At 38.9% G+C, this 19,532-nt stretch overlaps 1 protein-coding gene and 1 long non-coding RNA gene across 2 annotated transcripts in view; one reads left to right on the top strand and one right to left on the bottom strand.

Annotated features, from left to right (window-relative positions):
* Window positions 1-19,532, top strand: part of LOC134795393 (uncharacterized) — a 548,375-nt gene that overhangs the window by 95,360 nt on the left and 433,483 nt on the right. The window lies entirely within an intron of this gene.
* Window positions 1-19,532, bottom strand: part of LOC134795379 (arf-GAP with dual PH domain-containing protein 1-like) — a 64,912-nt gene that overhangs the window by 44,332 nt on the left and 1,048 nt on the right. Inside the window, exons 2-3 of the mRNA XM_063767212.1 lie at window positions 4,987-5,212; window positions 2,328-2,501 (exon numbers count right to left, since the gene is read on the bottom strand). Coding sequence (XP_063623282.1) covers window positions 2,328-2,501; window positions 4,987-5,212 — 400 coding nt within the window. The remainder of the gene's footprint in view (window positions 1-2,327; window positions 2,502-4,986; window positions 5,213-19,532) is intronic.

Here is a 19,532-nt window from a genome sequence, read left to right as displayed (position 1 = left end):
GACTTAGGATCGTAAGTTGAGTTATTCAGATTTTCAAGTTTTACTTTTTTCCTGCAAATCTGTTTCGAATGCCCGCAAATGACCTATCTGTTTTGAATCAGTATGGTCTGCTGACATTGTCCTGCAAGTAGCATCGTAAGGACCCGATTCTAAGTATTTTTTTCAGCCGTCGACCTAGGAGGTTAATTTGAGTAATTCAGAGTTTCAAGTTTTATTTTTTTCCGGTAAATCTGTTTTGATCGCCCGCAAATGACCTATATATCTTGAATCAGGTTGGTCTACTGACGTTGTCCTGCAAGTGGCATCGTAAGGACCCGATTCTGAATATTTTTTTCAGCCGTCGACTTAGGAGCGTAAGTTGAGTTATTCAGATTTTCAAGTTTTAATTTTTTGCAGCAAATCTGTTAAGAACGCCCGCAAATGACATATCTATCTATCTTGTATCAGTATGGTCTGCTGAGATTGTTCTGCAAGTGGCATCGTAAGGACCCTATTCTGAATATTTTTTTCAGCCGTCGACTTAGGAGCGTAAGTTGAGTTATTCATATTTTCAAGTTTTAATTTTTTCCATCAAATCTGTTTAGAACGCCCGCAAATGACCTATCTTTCTTGAATCATTATGGTCTGCTGAGATTGTTCTGCAAGTGGCATCGTAAGGACCCGATTCTGAGTATTTTTTTCAGCCGTCGACTTAGGAGCGTAAGTTGAATTATTCAGATTTTCAAATTTTAATTTTTTCCGGCAAATCTGTTTCGAACGCCCGCAAATGACCTATCTATCTTGAATCAGTATGGTCTGCTGACATTGTCCTGCAAGGGGCATCGTAAGGACCCGATTCTGACTATTTTTTTCAGCCGTCGACTTAGGAGCGTAAGTTGAGTTATTCAGATTTTCAAGTTTTAAATTTTTCCAGCAAATCTGTTTCGAACGCCCGCAAATGACCTATCTATCTTGAATTCAGTATGGTCTGCTGAGATTGTCCTGCAAGTGGCATCGTAAGGACCCGATTCTGACTATTTTTTTCAGGCGTCGACTTAGGAGCGTCAGTTGAGTAATCCAGATTTTCAAGTTTTATTTTTTTCCGTTAAATCTGTTTTGATCGCCCGCAAATGACCTATCTATCTTGAATCAGTATAGTCTGCTGACGTTGTCCTGCAAGTGGCATCGTAAGGACCCGATTCTGAGTATTTTTTTCAGCCGTCGACTTAGGCACATTACTTGCCTCGGCTGGCCCATATATATGATTTTTTCGAATTTATTTTTTTATGGCAAATCTAATGAGATCCTAACGATTTTAATGCCTGAACAAACGTGAACTAACGTCGCTCGATGACTTCACATGGTTAGTTTGGCTGATTTCGGGGTGGGGTGGCTAGCGTGAAGACAGCCACCCCACTTTGAAAAAATAAAAAAAAATGAAGGAATCGGGTCCTAACGATTCAAATGCCTGAACAAACGTGAACTAACGAATGTCTTGCTATCTAGACCAAAAAAAATTACAAAAAGTGATTTGGGGTGGCTAGCGTGAAGACAGCCACCCCCATAGTATAAAAAAATATAAAACGACGGATATCTCTTATTATGTTTTGAACGCCCGCAAGGCACTATAATTTATCGCTTAAATATCGTCCATATAAGTTTATTCAAGCTAAAGAATCGTTAGTATCCGCGTCGATTGCTTGCTAGACCACATTACTTGGCTCCGCTGTCCCATATATATGAATTTTTCGATTTTATTTTTTTATGGCAAATCTAATGAGATCCTAACGATTTTAATGCCTGAACAAACGTGAACTAACGTCGCTCGATGACTTCACATGGTTAGTTTGGCTGATTTCGGGGTGGGGTGGCTAGCGTGAAGACAGCCACCCCACTTTGAAAAAATAAAAAAAAATGAAGGAATCGGGTCCTAACGATTTTAATGCCTGAACAAACGTGAACTAACGAATATCTTGCTATCTAGACCAAAAAAAATTACAAAAAGTGGTTTGGGGTGGCTAGCGTGAAGACAGCCACCCCCTTTTGTTTTTTAAAAAAAATGATGTTAGAATCGGGTCCTTACGATTTTACCTACTGAACAAACGTGAACTAACGATGAACAAACGATATAGCTATGCCATTTGCGGGCAAACGATATGGGGTGGTCAACTTCACGAGCATTTGAAAAATTACATTTTTACTTATTTCTGAGCACATTGTGTAAAATAAAGTCTAAGCCATAAAACACACAAAATATCTGGGCACCTTATTTCCTCGCGTCATTCATTATCTACTTCTACCAGTGGGGTGCGCAGATATTTTTACAGTGTAACTTTTTTTTAACTCACTTGAGTGTGTCCTCGCTCTCATTGAGCACAAACTTCCTAAGCTGGTAGCGGTTGTCCTCCTTTCCCCTCTTCATGAGAAAGCCCTCCATGGTGCCAGAGAGGTAGCTCTGGCGTTCGGGGTGGCAGAACTCCTCGCGTTCGTACTTGGCGCGGATCCATTGCTCGATTAAAACTCTGGAAGTAGGAAGAGTTGACTTAAGGATGACTCACGTTAGACGTTAGACCGCGGGCCGTGTCGGGGCCGGAGCTTCCGGCGCATAGTTTTCTATGGAAAGCATCACGTGATCACCTGTCATGTCATAGAAAAGTAAGCGCCGGAAGCTCCGGCTCGGACACGGCCCGGTCTAACCTGAGTCATCCTTTACTTGCTGCTGCATGGATTGATGAGAATTTAAGAAGATTGTCACTTAAATAGACAGGTACATATTAGAGAAATATTTAATTATTCCGGCACAGCAGCGGCTATGATTGGACTTATTATGGGTTCACGCGATGCTCCGAACATTGTTGCTGGAACCTTCTCCCGCTTGAGGATAATTTACCGACTAATAGGTATGAAAAATGTTAGCCTATGAGCTCGTACCGAAATACTTAAATAGTACCTACATGTAAATTTTACTGTGGTCTGTACTTTTTAATTAACTTAGTCTTTAAGATCTCATGAAACAATGAAAAGACCGACGGATATACCGCGGTTACTATATAGTGTGTACTTAATAAAGTTTTCTTAATATTTTTATTTTAGGTATGCGTCAGTCGCCACCCCACCACTCGGTTTTCCCACCCGCTTTCTCAAAGTGATTTGTGCTTTTCCGTGAATAGGCTGTGAGTCACACACATCCATTCCACCCTTGTGGACGTTTCTGCCTACTCGCAAAACTTTTGATTTGTAAAGAATTAATTATCATTTTCCTATTAGGTATTGTACAAATAAAAAACGTATGTTAATTGCGTACTATTTCTCTGTTAGGCACTCTGGCAGGAAGTTAAGAGGAAAGCGAGCTTACATTATTAGTTATTACATATACACGACTTACATAACCATTATGTAACTGTCACTGTAAAGCAGATAATTTCGCATAGGTAATTTTATTTTATTATTGTTACTTACTTCTCTCCCAAGAATTAGTATATAGAATTATTGTATCAATATATTTTGATTCACGTGGAATATTATAAAGCAAACTCCTAAAATATACATAGACTCTCAAAAAGTATGAATTTGTATCTTTTTTTATTTCATTAGTTATTGATTACCTACATAACCTACATTACATGCAAAACTCGTTTGTCGCTGTAAAAACCAAATGTCTGACAAATATTGTGTTTTCTTTGTATTTGGTTTTTAATTGTTTTGCACATAAACAACAAACAATGCGTAATCCACGGCCATGGACACTAAAGACAAACAACTTAGATCATCAGGTCCCATTAGTGCATCAGACAATCGCCACGTCAGTCGGTCAAGAGCGCTTTACAGGAAATGCCATTGGCTTACTCCGCCAGGATGCTCGAAGTTCTTATGACAAATAATCTTGTTTTGACTACGGTCTTACTATAATTCTAATTTTAGAAGCGCAATACTTGTGAAATACGAGTATCAATTGGTCAATGGTAGCTCATAACTGCACCAGTAGGTACCTAACCCTTGTACTTTTTTACCCGACGAGCTACATATGGGGCATTAGGTATCTATGAAAAGGGACCTTATTGTCGATGGCGCTTACGCCGCACAGCGTCGCGTGGCATTGTATTTATATCGGAGCATCGTTAATAATGGCGTAAGCGCCATCGACAATAAGGTCCCTTTTCATAGATAACGTCACATATATGTATTTGGGCATGTTTGTGGCGTGTACTAATTCCACCGTAACGTTTAAACTATTGCACTGATTTCATGAACGAGGTGTAACGGATTTGTTTTTATTCCCAAATCCCAAATGACATACAGGTACCTACATTCTCGACCTACTTTCAAAAAGCAGATTGTACGGAAAAAACCGGTTTACAGTTTTTCTTTGTTTTTTTTTTTGACGAACTTGACTGCAACACTGCACAGACTGCAGGATGTCTAGATTAAACGATCGCGTGTGTCAGCAGTCTGCGGGACTCTCGGCCTCCATGTTTTATATTGTTTGTGTAAAAACATTACAAAAGTAGGTAATTACTGAACGATGTCGTGTGGTTTAAACATAAGGATAACTCAGTTATATAATATCCCTATAACCATATAGATACCCTGCAAGATTAGTAATGGTTACAATTCAAATGAGTTGGCAGCTCGACTGTTTGAGGGAGTCCAACCAAGTGCACTTTCATATTTTTATTGAGTTTTCTTTAAACGTATGCAACAGCCCAGCAGTCCAGTTCCAGCCTAGAGCTACATGAGGTGAGGTACCTACATCACTTTGCTGGTATAGTTTGTGCGGAAAGAGAAGAGTTGTGGAATGTATGGGGCCCAATACATTTCACGACTCTTCTCTTTCCGCACAAACTATAACGGAGGTTTAACAATTAAACATCTATTATGGTTATATTTTTGTAGACCTTTTGTAGCGTAACTAGCGTAACGATGATCCGAATATCCCTCAATGAATGCAATTCCAGAGGCTATTTAATTTACCTACTGGTTACGGAACAGAGGCCCTAAAATACTTACTGTGGGTCGTTCTTCGTAGGCCTCCTGTAGCAGGGCGGGACGCGCTCCTCATACTTGTTCCTCGCGACGATATTCCCAATGTCCCTCATTCTCTGCACTTGCGAGTCCTCCCAACGATCTAGTTTGAGGTGTTTGACTTTGCTGATGTGAGCTCCCATGCCTCGGTGGATCGAGGCGCAGCGCATGCATATGAATATGCCCAGGTTGTATGAAGCCCAGTCAGGGTCTGGAAGAGGGAGGAATTTATAATTCATTATTGTCATAATCACAGCTAGTTCTAATAGTAATAGGTACTATAGTGTTAATTCAATGCACCGATCAGCACAAAGATAGCTTTAATACTGAAATACGTAATAGTAGAAGAGCCGGCCGCAAAATTTCTAACCGACTTGATACCACGATGAAATGCACAATGGTTTCCGAGAAAAGTTATGCTAAGTCCGAATTCGATAGTCTGCCACGGCGGAACTTGCCGAAAGTACGAAAAAGAAGGCCACTTCCGGTGCGAAAAAAGGGGCTGATTTAACCCATCTGATACCGAGATAGTAGTTATGGCAGCAGTTAGAAATTTACATGTAGACACAGAAAAGCGAAGTCTGCCACTATTTTTTTTGCCGGAAGTGCTTGGCAGACGCTCTCAAAGGTGACCATCGGGACCCCTAAATTAACCCATCTGATACCACCATCAAACCAATGCCAGTCGGTAGGTATGAACTCTCATGTCAGGAATATATAAGTCTGCCAAGGCTTTTCCTGCCGAAACACCATGGCAGACGAGATTATGTAAGCAAGGTCGCCATCGGTTACCCTACACTAACCCATCTGATACCACCATGAAACCAATTCCATTCGGTAGGTATGAACCCCCATTTTAGGAATATATAAGTCTGCCAAGGTTTTTCCTGCCGAAACACCTTGGCAGACGAGATTATAAGCAAGATGACCATCGGTTACCGTACACTAACCCATCTGATACCGCCATGAAACCAATTCCAGTCGGTAGGTATGAACCCTCATTTCATGAATATATAAGTCTGCCAAGGCCTTTCCTGCCGAAACTCCTTGACAGACGAGATTATGTAAGCAACATCCGCATCCGTGGGACCGGTATACGTGATTACTGTAGGCTTATTTATTACTTTATGCTTTTACATATTTGTATATTATTATGTTATTAATGAAATATATTTATAATTTATTAAACCTATACCTAATACATTGGGAATTCATTACCTGCTTACGGCAGTAGTAGGGAGTAGTGGGTGAGTTCTGGCTCACTTAGCCAGGCCAACAGTCCCTCCCCCTTTTTTTCCCTTGTTGAGGCCCTGCAACCTTACCTTGAACCCAACCTAATGTCATTGTAGCTCGAATCTAACCTAATCTATTTTTATTGCTTTTAGAAAATATTCTAATAACAATTATCTACTTTTGCAAAGTTAAATGTTGAATTCTTTATTTCGCAAAATGGAATTTTAATGTGACTATAATGTATGTGCAATCTACTTAGAAACTGGGTTTAGAAATATAAAAACACACATTTTATATAGGATAATAAGTTTATTCAAGTAATATTCTGAACATATGAGATATAGTAACATCATTACTTATTCTGTGTACAGTGGAGAAAACATGCAAGTTGACATTTTTCGTTTTAAAATAAAGATAAACTAAACAGTATTTGCCACAAACCGATGTTAAAAAACTTTGCAGTTGTTGGTTGGCATAATACCATCTCTTACAATTTCTCTTCATTAACATTTTATGATACCTTCCTGTTTTTATTTACTTAATTTAATTTTTTACTTTTTATGTGATCGGTACTTCATTTATTTTAGATTTTGGGCTAATATTAGTTTGTTAACCGACTTCCAAATCTCAAAGAAGGAGGTTATCAATTCGGTTGTATGTTTTTTTTATTTTTTTTTATGTTTGTTACTCTATATCTCCGTCATTCCTGGACCGATTTTGAAAATGAGTTTTTTGATTGTATGTATATGCATACAGATTGGTTCCGTTTTTGTCAAAACCCAGTTCTGATGATGGGACCCATGAGGAATCGAGGGAACTCCTCAAATTTTAAACGCATACATATAGTGATTTTTGGGTTTTTATCATCAAATTAAGCATACACATTCAAAAAAGTGACATTTGATGAAGTGCAACTGCTGATGATGATCAGAACGGAACTCTTCAACGACGCATAGTTCACGTTTGGCGATTTGTCGTCTTCGTTATGTTTGTTAAGCAAGTCAAGTTTTTAAGCCACATTTTTGTCAAGCTCGAGTTCTGATGATGGGATCCATGAGGAATCGAGGGAACTCCTCAAATCTTAAAGGCATGCGTATAGACATTTTTGTATTTTCATCAGAAAATCAAGGATTTTCATTAAAAACTGGCGCATTTGATGAAGTGGAACTGCTGATGATGACCAGAACAGAACTCTTCAACCACGCATAGTTCACGTTTGGCGATTTTTCCTCTTCGTTATGTTTGTTAAGCAAGTCAAGTTTTAAAGCCACATTTTTGTCAAGCTCGAGTTCTAATGATGGGATCCATAACGAATCGAGGGAACTCCTCAAATATTAAAGGCATAAGTATAGATTTTTTTTGTATTTTCATCATAAAATCAAGCATTTACATTAAAAACTGTCGCATTTGATGAAGTGGAACTGCTGATGATGACCAGAACAAAACTCTTCAACGACGCATAGTACACGTTTGGTGATTTCTAATTTCGATTTTGACTTGGACTGCGACCCGGACTCGGACCCAGAACCGGACTCATACCCGGATCCGGTTCGGACCCGGACTCGGACCCGGACTTGGAATCGAACTCGGACCCGGACTCGGACTCGGACACGGACTCGGACTAGGACCCGGACTCGGACTCGGACCCGGACTCGGAACCGGACTCGGAACCGGACTCGGACTCGGACCCGGACACGGACTCGGACACGGATTCGGACCCGGACTCGGACTCAGACTCGGATCCGGACTCGGACCCGGACCTTGACCCGGAAAACCACTATAATATATATTATATTATAATTATTATTATTACACGTAAATTTGTTCACGAAGAAACCGTGTACCGACTCTTCATGGCATTATATTTTTAATTTGCTGTTATTCTCTACAAATCGACACTAAAAGTATCAAAATATCAAAATATGGAGTTCCATTTGAGAAAGAAGCAAAACAATTTTGTCTTTGACAGTAATTGAATTATTGTGTGATTTTGAAAGCTAGACAATTCAAGATTTATATTTTTACTCACAAAGACAACACAGAAATTCAATCTCAAATGTAAACCTTCGAACAATTTCCATACATTGACGACATCACTCAAAATTCTTCTTCAAGTCAGATGCCCGCTGGGGCTGCACCGGAGCACACGTATAATTCTTCAAATAAAAATGACAGCTTGATTTGACATTAAATCATATACGCACACGAGAAAGTATACCAGTAGATAAATTGTATTTCAAAAAATAGGGTACATAAATATCAGCTCGCGTCTCCTCTAAATTTGATTTGCTGTTATTTACGGGTCATAATGGTTGAAAACCTCAGTAAACTATCTTAAAACAATACGATTACAGTCGAATTTAAGTATTATGTTCCTTCAAATCAAAACTCGCTTAAAATGAAAAAAGTTTAAAGACTCATCCTTTACTGATTGGGATTAATTTTCATTTTGCGTCATTTTAAAAACGTATTTGACTTCTGTACGTCAATTAATTTTGATGACAATTGTAATCTTGTAATATATTATAGAACTTTTATCTTAAAATATTGCCTATTAACAGGAAGCGTTATGTAATTCGTATAAGTAATACCTGAAAGTCTTGTACCTAGATCTGTAATACCATGGATTGCGACGAATAAATGATTATGATTATGCCGTTCGTTCCGTCTATATGTATAATGCGTGTACGTGCTGTTCTCTGAAAATCTTCAAGAAAAAATAACGGCTAGACCAGCACGAAGTACTAGCGAGTTTTTGCGGCTTTGGAGACCGAGATAAAGCTTACAGGCCAATACCGCTGTGGCCTGGTTATAGTTATGTATACCTGTGTATCGAATGTTTTAAAAAAAAATTACTATAAAAAGCAATGTTTTATTTCGATTAGGTCTACATTTTGTGCATATTGTATATCTGAAGTATTTTCGTACTAAACTTGAAACTTTCGTTGAAACTAAATAAAATAATTATTCCTAATATACAGTCACCTGCAATTTATGTTACACAACACACAACGAAGGCCGCAAAAATATCTGACACGATCTTATTTGTAGAACCATAAGAGCATGTCATATATTTTTGCGGCCTTCGAAGAGTAGGTACCGGTCATTATCACCAACTTTGCCCGCATTTAAAAAAAAACACGAATTTCTCAAAAAAAAAAACAAATCGTAATTACTTTTTTTGCTCAGCACGTCCATTGTGATCAAACGCATCAGTTTATTTGAAGAAAAAATATTTTTATCGTGTTTTTACCCATTTTTTTGCGTTCTAGAGGGTGGGCAAAGATATCTGGAGTTTTCGCCAACATTGCCCACGTCAATTTGGTATTCAAATACAGCTCGTATGATGATGATGTCTAAGGATCACTGGTTTTGGGCAATCCTACCATTCCCTGTTAATAACTTAGCGATAAGTGTAAAAACTTTTAAATAAATTTGCTGGGCAATGTTGCCTACCCGTTTTTGCTCATTTCCATATAAGGCTCGCCTAAGCATTTTACAAAGGCTAGGGTTGTCACTTTTGAGAAAATCTGTTACAATAGTTTAATGGCCAAAAATATGATTTTTGCTGTGTTTTTCATTAGTTAACGGGATAAAACATCTAAGTAAAGGATAATAAGACAAATTAAATACAGTATATATTTATAAACTTACTTTAGTGTACAAACATAACCTTATTTTACATGCGAAGTTGGGTAAATTAGATGAAAGTGACAACCCTAATCCGTTTTTGGTGGTGGGCAATGTTGGTATGGATGCCAAATCACCGGATTACTTTGCCCACCGCTAAAACTCGCTAAAAATTACAAATTAAAGATATCTTATTGATACTGTTTTAACACCCCCTGGCACTGATTAAAATAACCGACTTGGTTTCACATTACATCTCAAAACTTTTTGAAGTGAAAATTTCTTTAGCGGCGTGTAATAGTGCCCTTGCGGCCTATTTGCTGAATAAATGTTGAAGTTTGAAGTTTGCATGCCAAGTTTCGTGCTTTCTGCCGGATGGGACAGGATTTAGGATGGGTCAGACCAGGACCGCATTTTTGCAGGTTCATCTTTTATTAGCCAGACTCTACCTCCATACTAAATCGAGCTAAGGAGTCGCACTATAAAGAAATATTGAACATTTTCTTTCAAGTTGATATACAGGGTGTCCATGCATTAGGGTATTTATATTCAATAATTTATTCATAAAATCAATACAATTTTACACGTCAATGGTATTTAGAACCAGTATACAAAGTATCATAACAAATTACGATTTTTTTACTTTGGAGCAACCTGTATGTGTTAGTAGCTCCTGAGGTAATAAATAGTATGACTAGATTTTGCCCTGTGCGCGGGGCCCGAGGGCCCCGCGGTCTTCTTGTAGTTTGTTGTTGGTGCTGTTGTTTTTGTTGTAGTAGTAGTAGTTTGTTTTCCAAAGGGAAAAAGAAATAAAGTTGTACTTTTGCTAGGACGAAAAGATCCGCGTAAAAAGCACTACATTCCCGCAGCTCGGCCTGGCCTCGCGTGCTTGGGAACTCGTAAGGGACGCTCCGGGCCTTCGGCCCTACGCGGAGCTCGGCCTTCGTCCTTCGCTGGGTTTCGAAGCTCAGCGTCGGGCCTTCGGCCCGCCGCTTCGCTTATTAAAACAGTTGGGAGGGTTGGTTTTGCTTCGGGGCTTAAGCGGGAAGTTGGAGCTTAAACACGACCCAATAGGAAAAGTGTCTCAGACAAGCGAAACGGCGGGCCGAAGGCCGAAGGCCGTAGGCCAACTTCCCCCTCTCGTGTGACGCTTCGGGCCTTCGGCCCTACGCGGAGCTCGGCCTTCGGCCTTCGCGAGCCTCGACGCTTCGCCGTCGGGCCTTCGGCCCGCCGGCTTCGCTTATCAAGACAGTTGACTTTGTAGAACGCTTGGGGGAACTGCATTCACGCAGCTCGGCCTTCGGCCTCGCGTTTTGGGAGTCGGGGTGGCCTCCCGGCCTGAAGCTCGCCCTTCGGGCTCGCTTAACACACTTTTTGTATAGGATTTTGCTTTGTTCGTCATTCCCGCAGCTCGGCCTTCGGCCTCGCCCAAAATTACTGGGGGTGGGGCACGCTTGGATATTCGGGGTGAAGCTCCGGGCCTGACGGCCCTACGCGGGGTCGGCCTTCGGCCTCCCGGCCTGAAGCTCGCCCTTCGGGCTCGCTTAACCTACTTGGAAATTTGAATTTTGCCCTTGTCGCCCGCCATTTTGGATTTTTCCAAAAAAATTTTTTACATGGTAATGCTGGGCCCCCTAGCTCGCCGCATGCCAAATCTCAGCGCACTCGGACCAACTTGAAAAATAAAAAAAAAAAGTCGGCCATTTTGAAATTTTTTAAATGCAGTTTGCTTTGTTTCGGGGCCCTCTATGACATTTGGTCGAGCACCCCCAACCTACCTCGCACCGTTTAAAAGTTGCCATACAAAATTAAAATGACCATTATTTCCGCCATCTTGGATTTTTTCCAAAAATTTTTTTTTCATAGGAATCTAGAGGCTTCTATCTCTCGCCATGCCAAATCTCAGCGCGCTCGGACCAACTTGAAAAAATAAAAATAAAAAAGTCGGCCCGTTTGAAAATTTTTAAATGCAGTTTATTTTGTCTCGGGGCCCTCTATGACATTTGGTCGACCACCCCCCACCTATCTCGCACCGTTTAAAAGTTGCCATACAAAATAAAAGGGGCTATTTTTTCCGCCATCTTGGATTTTTTCGAAATTTTTTTTTCCTATACGAATCTAGAGGACCCCGAGATTCCGTGACCAAAATTTCAGCGCGCTAGGACAAACTTGAAAAAATTAAAAAAAAAAGTCAGCCATTTTGAAAAAAAATGGCAGCGTCAAAAACGGCCAGGGTCCCTCTATGACATTTGGTCGAGAACCCCCCACCTACCTCCCACCGTTTGGCCGGGCCGTCGAACATTTTTCTGACCGGAAGCGGTAGGCCAAAAGTCGGAATTTTCTGAAGTCACGAGACCGCCCTCTATACGACCGTACCAAAGTCTAACACCCCACGAACCTCCTTCTGGGAGAACAATCATGTCAATTAATCAGTCGTGTTGCAGCTTTAAATAAGATTAATTATTAATTATTAAATTATTAAATTAAATTAAATTAATTAAAACTTTCTTCGACCGTTTTGATTATCTTTTTTATTTATGACATTAATAAGATTCTGACTTTTGACAAATGTCATCATTGCCGCACATTTTCAAACAAATTGTCAAAAGCACTGTGTTTCTTTTTGTTGTCGATTATTGGAATTAACTTTTGTTTGATAATTTAATGTTTTATCTTTTGTTCTAATTAAAAAGAAATTACCGTTAGAGCATTTCTGAGAAGTAACCCTATGTGGGATTTCAGGGTTTGTCCAATGGCTAAGGTCACCCTGTATTTAAAAACGTAAACGTTAAAGTTTTTGGGATATATGTATAGTAGACTATTTATACTCCACATTGATACCATAAGAAGTTAATAAAACTGCCTAAAAGTTAGAGAGGACTATGGAGGAGATTACTGTTTACTAGCTTTTGACTTAACTCCTGGCCCCTGTTTCACCAACGTGACAGGTGCGACGAATTGTAAAATCACTGTTGCTGACGTCACAGGCATCCATGAACTACGGTTACCGCTTACCATCGGGCGGGCCGTATTCCTGTTTGCCACCATCATTGTATTATTAAAAAAAAACTTTATGATATCGGAAAAAAAACAGATATTTCTCTTGCTAAGTTTATGACAATTGTCACAGAAACACTGCAATTGTCACGAAATTCCGACATATAACTCATTACCTGTCAAGAATTACCTACAATTCTTCTAGATCTTTGACAATTGTCAGAAACTTCACAGGAGAAAATATCTGTTTTTTCCGATATAATAAAGTTTTTTTTAAATAATACAATGATGGTGGCAAACAGGAATACGGCCCGCCCGATGGTAAGTGGTAATCGTAGCCCATGGATGCCTGTGACGTCAGCGATAGTGATTTTACAATTCGTCGCACCTGTCACCGATGTGAAATTGGGGCCTGGCCTCTATTTCACTACGGTGGCAGGTGCGACACTTGTCGACATCACAGTTGGTACTGACGTTACAGGCCTCCATACGCTACGGTAACCGCTTACCATCAGACGGGCGGTGTGCTTGTTTGCCACCAACATGTTAATAAAATAAAAACTCCATTATATCGCCAAATACTAAGTACTTATTTTGCGAAGCTAATGACAATTGTCACAAGAAACACGACAATTGTCGGTAATTCTTGACAGCAAATGAGTTCTGTGTAACACTATATGAGTAAAATTAATATAGGCGTGGAATCGAATGTATTTGCAGCCAACAAAATGCCAATGTTTGTTCAGCTACCTGTTCACCTGTTTAAATTGCTTATTATCAATTTAGATCCGGATTTTAAACCTGGCTGACATCGGATAGCCATTTATATTGATGTCAATGGTGTTGGTGAATATTTTAATTCATTCGGGCGAAAACCGGAAGGTTGGTTGGGTATCATAAAATGTTCATGGAGAGAAATTGTAAAGGCCCCAGTACACAATGGGCCATTGCCGGCCACTCCAAGGGACGCAGCCATGCGGTAGAATGAGATAGCAATATCATTTGCTCCCTCTAACGCATAAATGCGTCCCTTGGAATGGCCGGCGATGGCCCATTGTGTACTGGGGCCTTAAGATATGGTATTGTAATCAACAACTGCAAAGTTTTTTTTACATCGGTTTGTGGCAAATACTGTTTAGTTTATCTTTATTTTAAAACGAAAAATGTCAACTTGCATGTTTTCTCCACTGTACACAGAATAAGTAATGATGTTACTATATCTCATATGTTCAGAATATTACTTGAATAAACTTATTATCCTATATAAAATGTGTGTTTTTATATTTCTAAACCCAGTTTCTAAGTAGATTGCACATACATTATAGTCACATTAAAATTCCATTTTGCGAAATAAAGAATTCAACATTTAACTTTGCAAAAGTAGATAATTGTTATTAGAATATTTTCTAAAAGCAATAAAAATAGATTAGGTTAGATTCGAGCTACAATGACATTAGGTTGGGTTCAAGGTAAGGTTGCAGGGCCTCAACAAGGGAAAAAAAGGGGGAGGGTCTGTTGGCCTGGCTAAGTGAGCCAGAACTCACCCACTACTCCCTACTACTGCCGTAAGCAGGTAATGAATTCCCAATGTATTAGGTATAGGTTTAATAAATTATAAATATATTTCATTAATAACATAATAATATACAAATATGTAAAAGCATAAAGTAATAAATAAGCCTACAGTAATCACGTATACCGGTCCCACGGATGCGGATGTTGCTTACATAATCTCGTCTGTCAAGGAGTTTCGGCAGGAAAGGCCTTGGCAGACTTATATATTCATGAAATGAGGGTTCATACCTACCGACTGGAATTGGTTTCATGGCGGTATCAGATGGGTTAGTGTACGGTAACCGATGGTCATCTTGCTTATAATCTCGTCTGCCAAGGTGTTTCGGCAGGAAAAACCTTGGCAGACTTATATATTCCTAAAATGGGGGTTCATACCTACCGAATGGAATTGGTTTCATGGTGGTATCAGATGGGTTAGTGTAGGGTAACCGATGGCGACCTTGCTTACATAATCTCGTCTGCCATGGTGTTTCGGCAGGAAAAGCCTTGGCAGACTTATATATTCCTGACATGAGAGTTCATACCTACCGACTGGCATTGGTTTCATGGTGGTATCAGATGGGTTAATTTAGGGGTCCCGATGGTCACCTTTGAGAGCGTCTGCCAAGCACTTCCGGCAAAAAAAATAGTGGCAGACTTCGCTTTTCTGTGTCTACATGTAAATTTCTAACTGCTGCCATAACTACTATCTCGGTATCAGATGGGTTAAATCGGCCCCTTTTTTCGCACCGGAAGTGGCCTTCTTTTTCGTACTTTCGGCAAGTTCCGCCGTGGCAGACTATCGAATTCGGACTTAGCATAACTTTTCTCGGAAACCATTGTGCATTTCATCGTGGTATCAAGTCGGTTAGAAATTTTGCGGCCGGCTCTTCTACCATAATGGAACATCATTTTCTTGCATGGAAATGAGAGTATTTATTTTTAGGATTTTGCAGTCAACATGTAACCCACAGTGTCAGCATGTCTGTCCGTCTATCAAAATGATTGTCCACGGCCCGGCATAGCTCAGAGACCTCAGAGTGCATTTGATATTAAGTATGTTGGTTAGACATTACTTCTTAATACAAAAAAAAAAACCCTTAAAAAATGTGCATACGTACGAGTAAGTACCATTAATGTAAACCCCTATAAAACACGTAAAGTAAGAAAGATTTTTTACAGGTAGGTATTGGCTCGGGAACCAGAATAATATACCTATGTTAACTAGTTTTTACATAGGTAGGTATTTTATAAATCGATACATTTCAAATTGTAAACCGCTGACGTTGGAATTGTTTACTTTATTGTTTTCTATGTAATAGATGGTTATCTGTAGATAACCCTCGTTGCTACTTATTGACTAGGCTCAGTAGCACTACTACTAGTAGTACTAGCACCCTCAAGTGCTAGCGAGTATTCGACTGAAGCGACAAGCGAACCAGTCTATCGTGACCTCGGGATTCATTTAATAACATCATCACTCATAAATGACATTCTAGATCAAGAGACCACAAATATCACAATTATCCAAGAGTTGGTAAGAATTCTAAGGACTAGATAGAGTGGCTGTTGACTTAATTTTTTTTTATTGATAATAACATGGAAATATAAAATATGTGTACCACAATACAAAGATTCGCCAAACTGCGGAGCAGTTTGTTGGCGATGAGCTCGCTCTTTTTATAAACATCAAACGCAGGTAGGTAGGTACATACTTTTGCACTGTCCTACCGTCCCAGCTAAGCCCTTTTTTATTATGTACCTATAGGTAACATAGGATGACTGAGACTTCGCTGGTGGCGCGGGCGCGGGACAGGAGTACAGCGGTGCTTAAAAACTACCTTAACGCTAATAAATATGGTTTATTTTAAACGTTTTTTTGCAAAACACGGTTCGGATTTTCATATTCTGGTACGACTACTAAAATATGCGTTTAAATAAAATAAAAACTTAATGATTCCCCTAGCAACTGATTAAAGATTCCTTGAAGATTTTTGGTACCTAGTGAATATTGTTGTTTCTTTCTATAAATGCCTACTAAAAGTCTCTCAAGTTGCCAACAAAATCCTAAAAAAGATCCTAATCAAACATGTAATTTATCTAGTCCTAATACAGATTTCGTCTGCAATTTGTTGCAAACTTGCAAGGTAACCCGTGCCCTTTAGCCAACCACTAACTTATACTGGTTTGAGCGAGACGAGTACGCTTCCGTCCATCCGGTAAACAATTGAACAAAGGTTATAGTACTTCGGATTGTAGTAGCGTAGCGAAAACATTTGTTTGTACGCGTGGCATTCCGTTATCGGGTGACGCGCGTGATAAGCGCAAATCATAAGAAACGGAGTTGGTAGAAGTAAACACGATAAACATATCTTCACTTATTAAAGTTGATTAATTGATGTGAACGGTTAAGAGCGTAGATTGACCAATAAAGGTTTTTTTTTTTGTATTTATTTAATGGGGATGTCCTATTCTTAAATTAAATCTCTCTCAGAGTCTACACCTACAGAGGCTACAGAAGATACGTAGGTACTGGATCTGCCAAGGTGCAGAGTCTGTAAATGTAGGGCTTGTAGAGTTAGGGTGTGTAGAGTTAGAAGCATGGCTCTACATGAGATCTGATAACTTTTTGACAATGCGAGACTTATGGGCTTATCTTGGCAACATTTTACATGAAAATATTTTTGGTGGGATAACATTTGTCTCTAAAAGTACGTATGATCTGATGGTCATTATTTTAATACAATTTTTTAAATGTTGGCGTAGGTAGACGTACCTCACGTACCTACTTGTAAGTCAATAAATCTCGATTGATTATACGGAGCATTTGTTATATTATTCAGTCAAGAGCGATAGAAATGAATAACTTCATACAAAGGTGTATAAGTAATACATTTTTTTTTGCAATTTCTGCTCTGTCACATATCTACATTGAGCTACAGTTAAGCTACAGTTCAAATCTGTTGAACTCTTCTGGCAAATTACAACAAAAATAATGGACAATGTGACACGTGACAGGTGCAATCTGTTTGCGCACTTTGCATACAGAACCCTAAAAATGTACATCGCGAGGGCAATTTATAAATATTATGAACTCCCGCCGAGACCAAACTTGGCCGGTTACTTAGCCAACTTGCAGGTTACCTAACTATTCATTTTCGATTATAGTTTATTTAGGTATTATTTGACCGAAATGAGCAAGGGAATTCGAAAATACTGTGTATCAGAATTTTTAAAGGAGATATTCATAAAATCAGCGTCGCGGTATGTGCCATATTATGTGGCTCATACCGTGACACCAACCTGAGTGAGGGTGAGGACCATTTAGCGCAACTTTTCCTTTGGCTTCCACGCCATCATGCGCAAGCGGGTGGCGTCGTTGGTGCGGCGCGTACGCGGCAGTGCCAACAGTCTTCTAGCCACAGTTGCAGACAGGATAGATGGCGCTTTCTGGGAGTACTGGAGTAGCCTACATGTTTATAAATGTTAAATAAAGTACATAACATACATAGATAGTCACTAACATAGGTTAAGAGTAATAATAAGCTACAAATGTATTATGGAAATTTAATTTCTGAAATAAATAATTATTGAATTTAATTTTCATTTCGTGTAATTATTCTTAATAGTGAGTTTTAAGGTTATGTTATTGTGCTAATAAATGCTTTCTTCTTCTTCTTCTAAAGGATCCCTTCGATACCTTGTGATATTTTAAAATACACATTATTTTTAGTTTGATTCTAGCTTTGTTTAGCTGAACTTGTTAACCACTCTTCTTATTCCTTTATTATGCTTGTTACATTGTATGTAAAAAAAAAAATGTTTTAGCTTTAAGAAATTTTTGTGACACCCTACCAGGGTCTATTATAGTCTCTTAATGTTATTATTATGATATGATGTATTGTTATTATTTTTGCGTGTATGTAAATTCAATGTTGACGTGTAAAAGTGCCCTTGTGGCCTATTTGCTCAATAAATGTTGAAGTTTTTTGAAGTAATGTTCTTATGTACCTACCTACTAAATGTTAGTATACCTATAGTCGTATCATCGAGAGCGTGGAATTGCATATGTAGTAGTATTGTTTGTTTACAGGCATTCTATATTTGAATTTTCTATTTTCTTGTACTATCAGCATACAACCACTACAAATGCAATTCCATCTTCTCGATAATTCAACTATACTTGTCATCAATGTGTCTGTGCGGAAAGAGAAGAGTCGTGGAATATATGGGAACCATCAATACGTTTTACGATTCTTCTCTTTCCGCACAGACTCCACTGTAGATAATTTATCGTTGGTTAGGTAGGTAGAGTTACACCAAGAAAAGTCTGCAGCGATTTTGATAGCCCACGCAGGGCAAGTGTTATTTATACGTCATAATTTCACGGAAGTTTGACGTTTAAAACAACACTATCACTGCGTAGGCTATCAAAATCGCTGCAGACTTTTCTTCGTCTAACTCTATTTAACTTTAGTTCTATTTTTAAACATAAAACAAAAGCAAAATTGTAGGTCTAATAACAAAGTTTTTCCCTACGGTTTCCATGTCATGCGTTGTTTTTTTTTTCAAGTGGAATAGAGCCCAGTGACAGTGTACTATAGTTTGCTGGTGGCTCTATTTGATGGAAGTTTTTACTTGCCTTTAGTGACTTTTCTACCCAACCTTCAGCCGTAAAAGTGCATGGCGACTTTATCAATGATTTCATTCATTATTTCTCCATGCAATATCGCAGCTCACTGTATAACTAGGTATTCGTATTGCGGATTACGAAAACATTTATGTAGTAACTACATATACCCTATGGCATATGTAGTAAGCTTCCGTCGAAAAGTCTTAGGTATAGTTCATTTCACAAGTCGAACCTCGGTAAATAGGTACTCTATCTAATATAATTAATAGCTTTTTATTTCAGTAATTAATATAAAATAAAGCTTGTTGTTCCCATTAACTGAAACAACAATAGTAGGTTTTGCGCAACAAGTAGCTGTAATTACTCCCTCCCATAAGCCAAACTAAACATACCTACATGTTATGATGAAAACTTACGTGAAACCTACCAGTTTCCGTTTTTAAACTGCCCACATACGTCAACATCCGACAATCATGAAAGCAAT

Source organism: Cydia splendana, chromosome 12 (genome assembly GCF_910591565.1).
Source record: "Cydia splendana chromosome 12, ilCydSple1.2, whole genome shotgun sequence".
In the NCBI taxonomy this organism is placed as follows: Eukaryota; Metazoa; Arthropoda; class Insecta; order Lepidoptera; family Tortricidae; genus Cydia; species Cydia splendana.
This window is presented reverse-complemented; position numbering and strand designations above follow the sequence as displayed.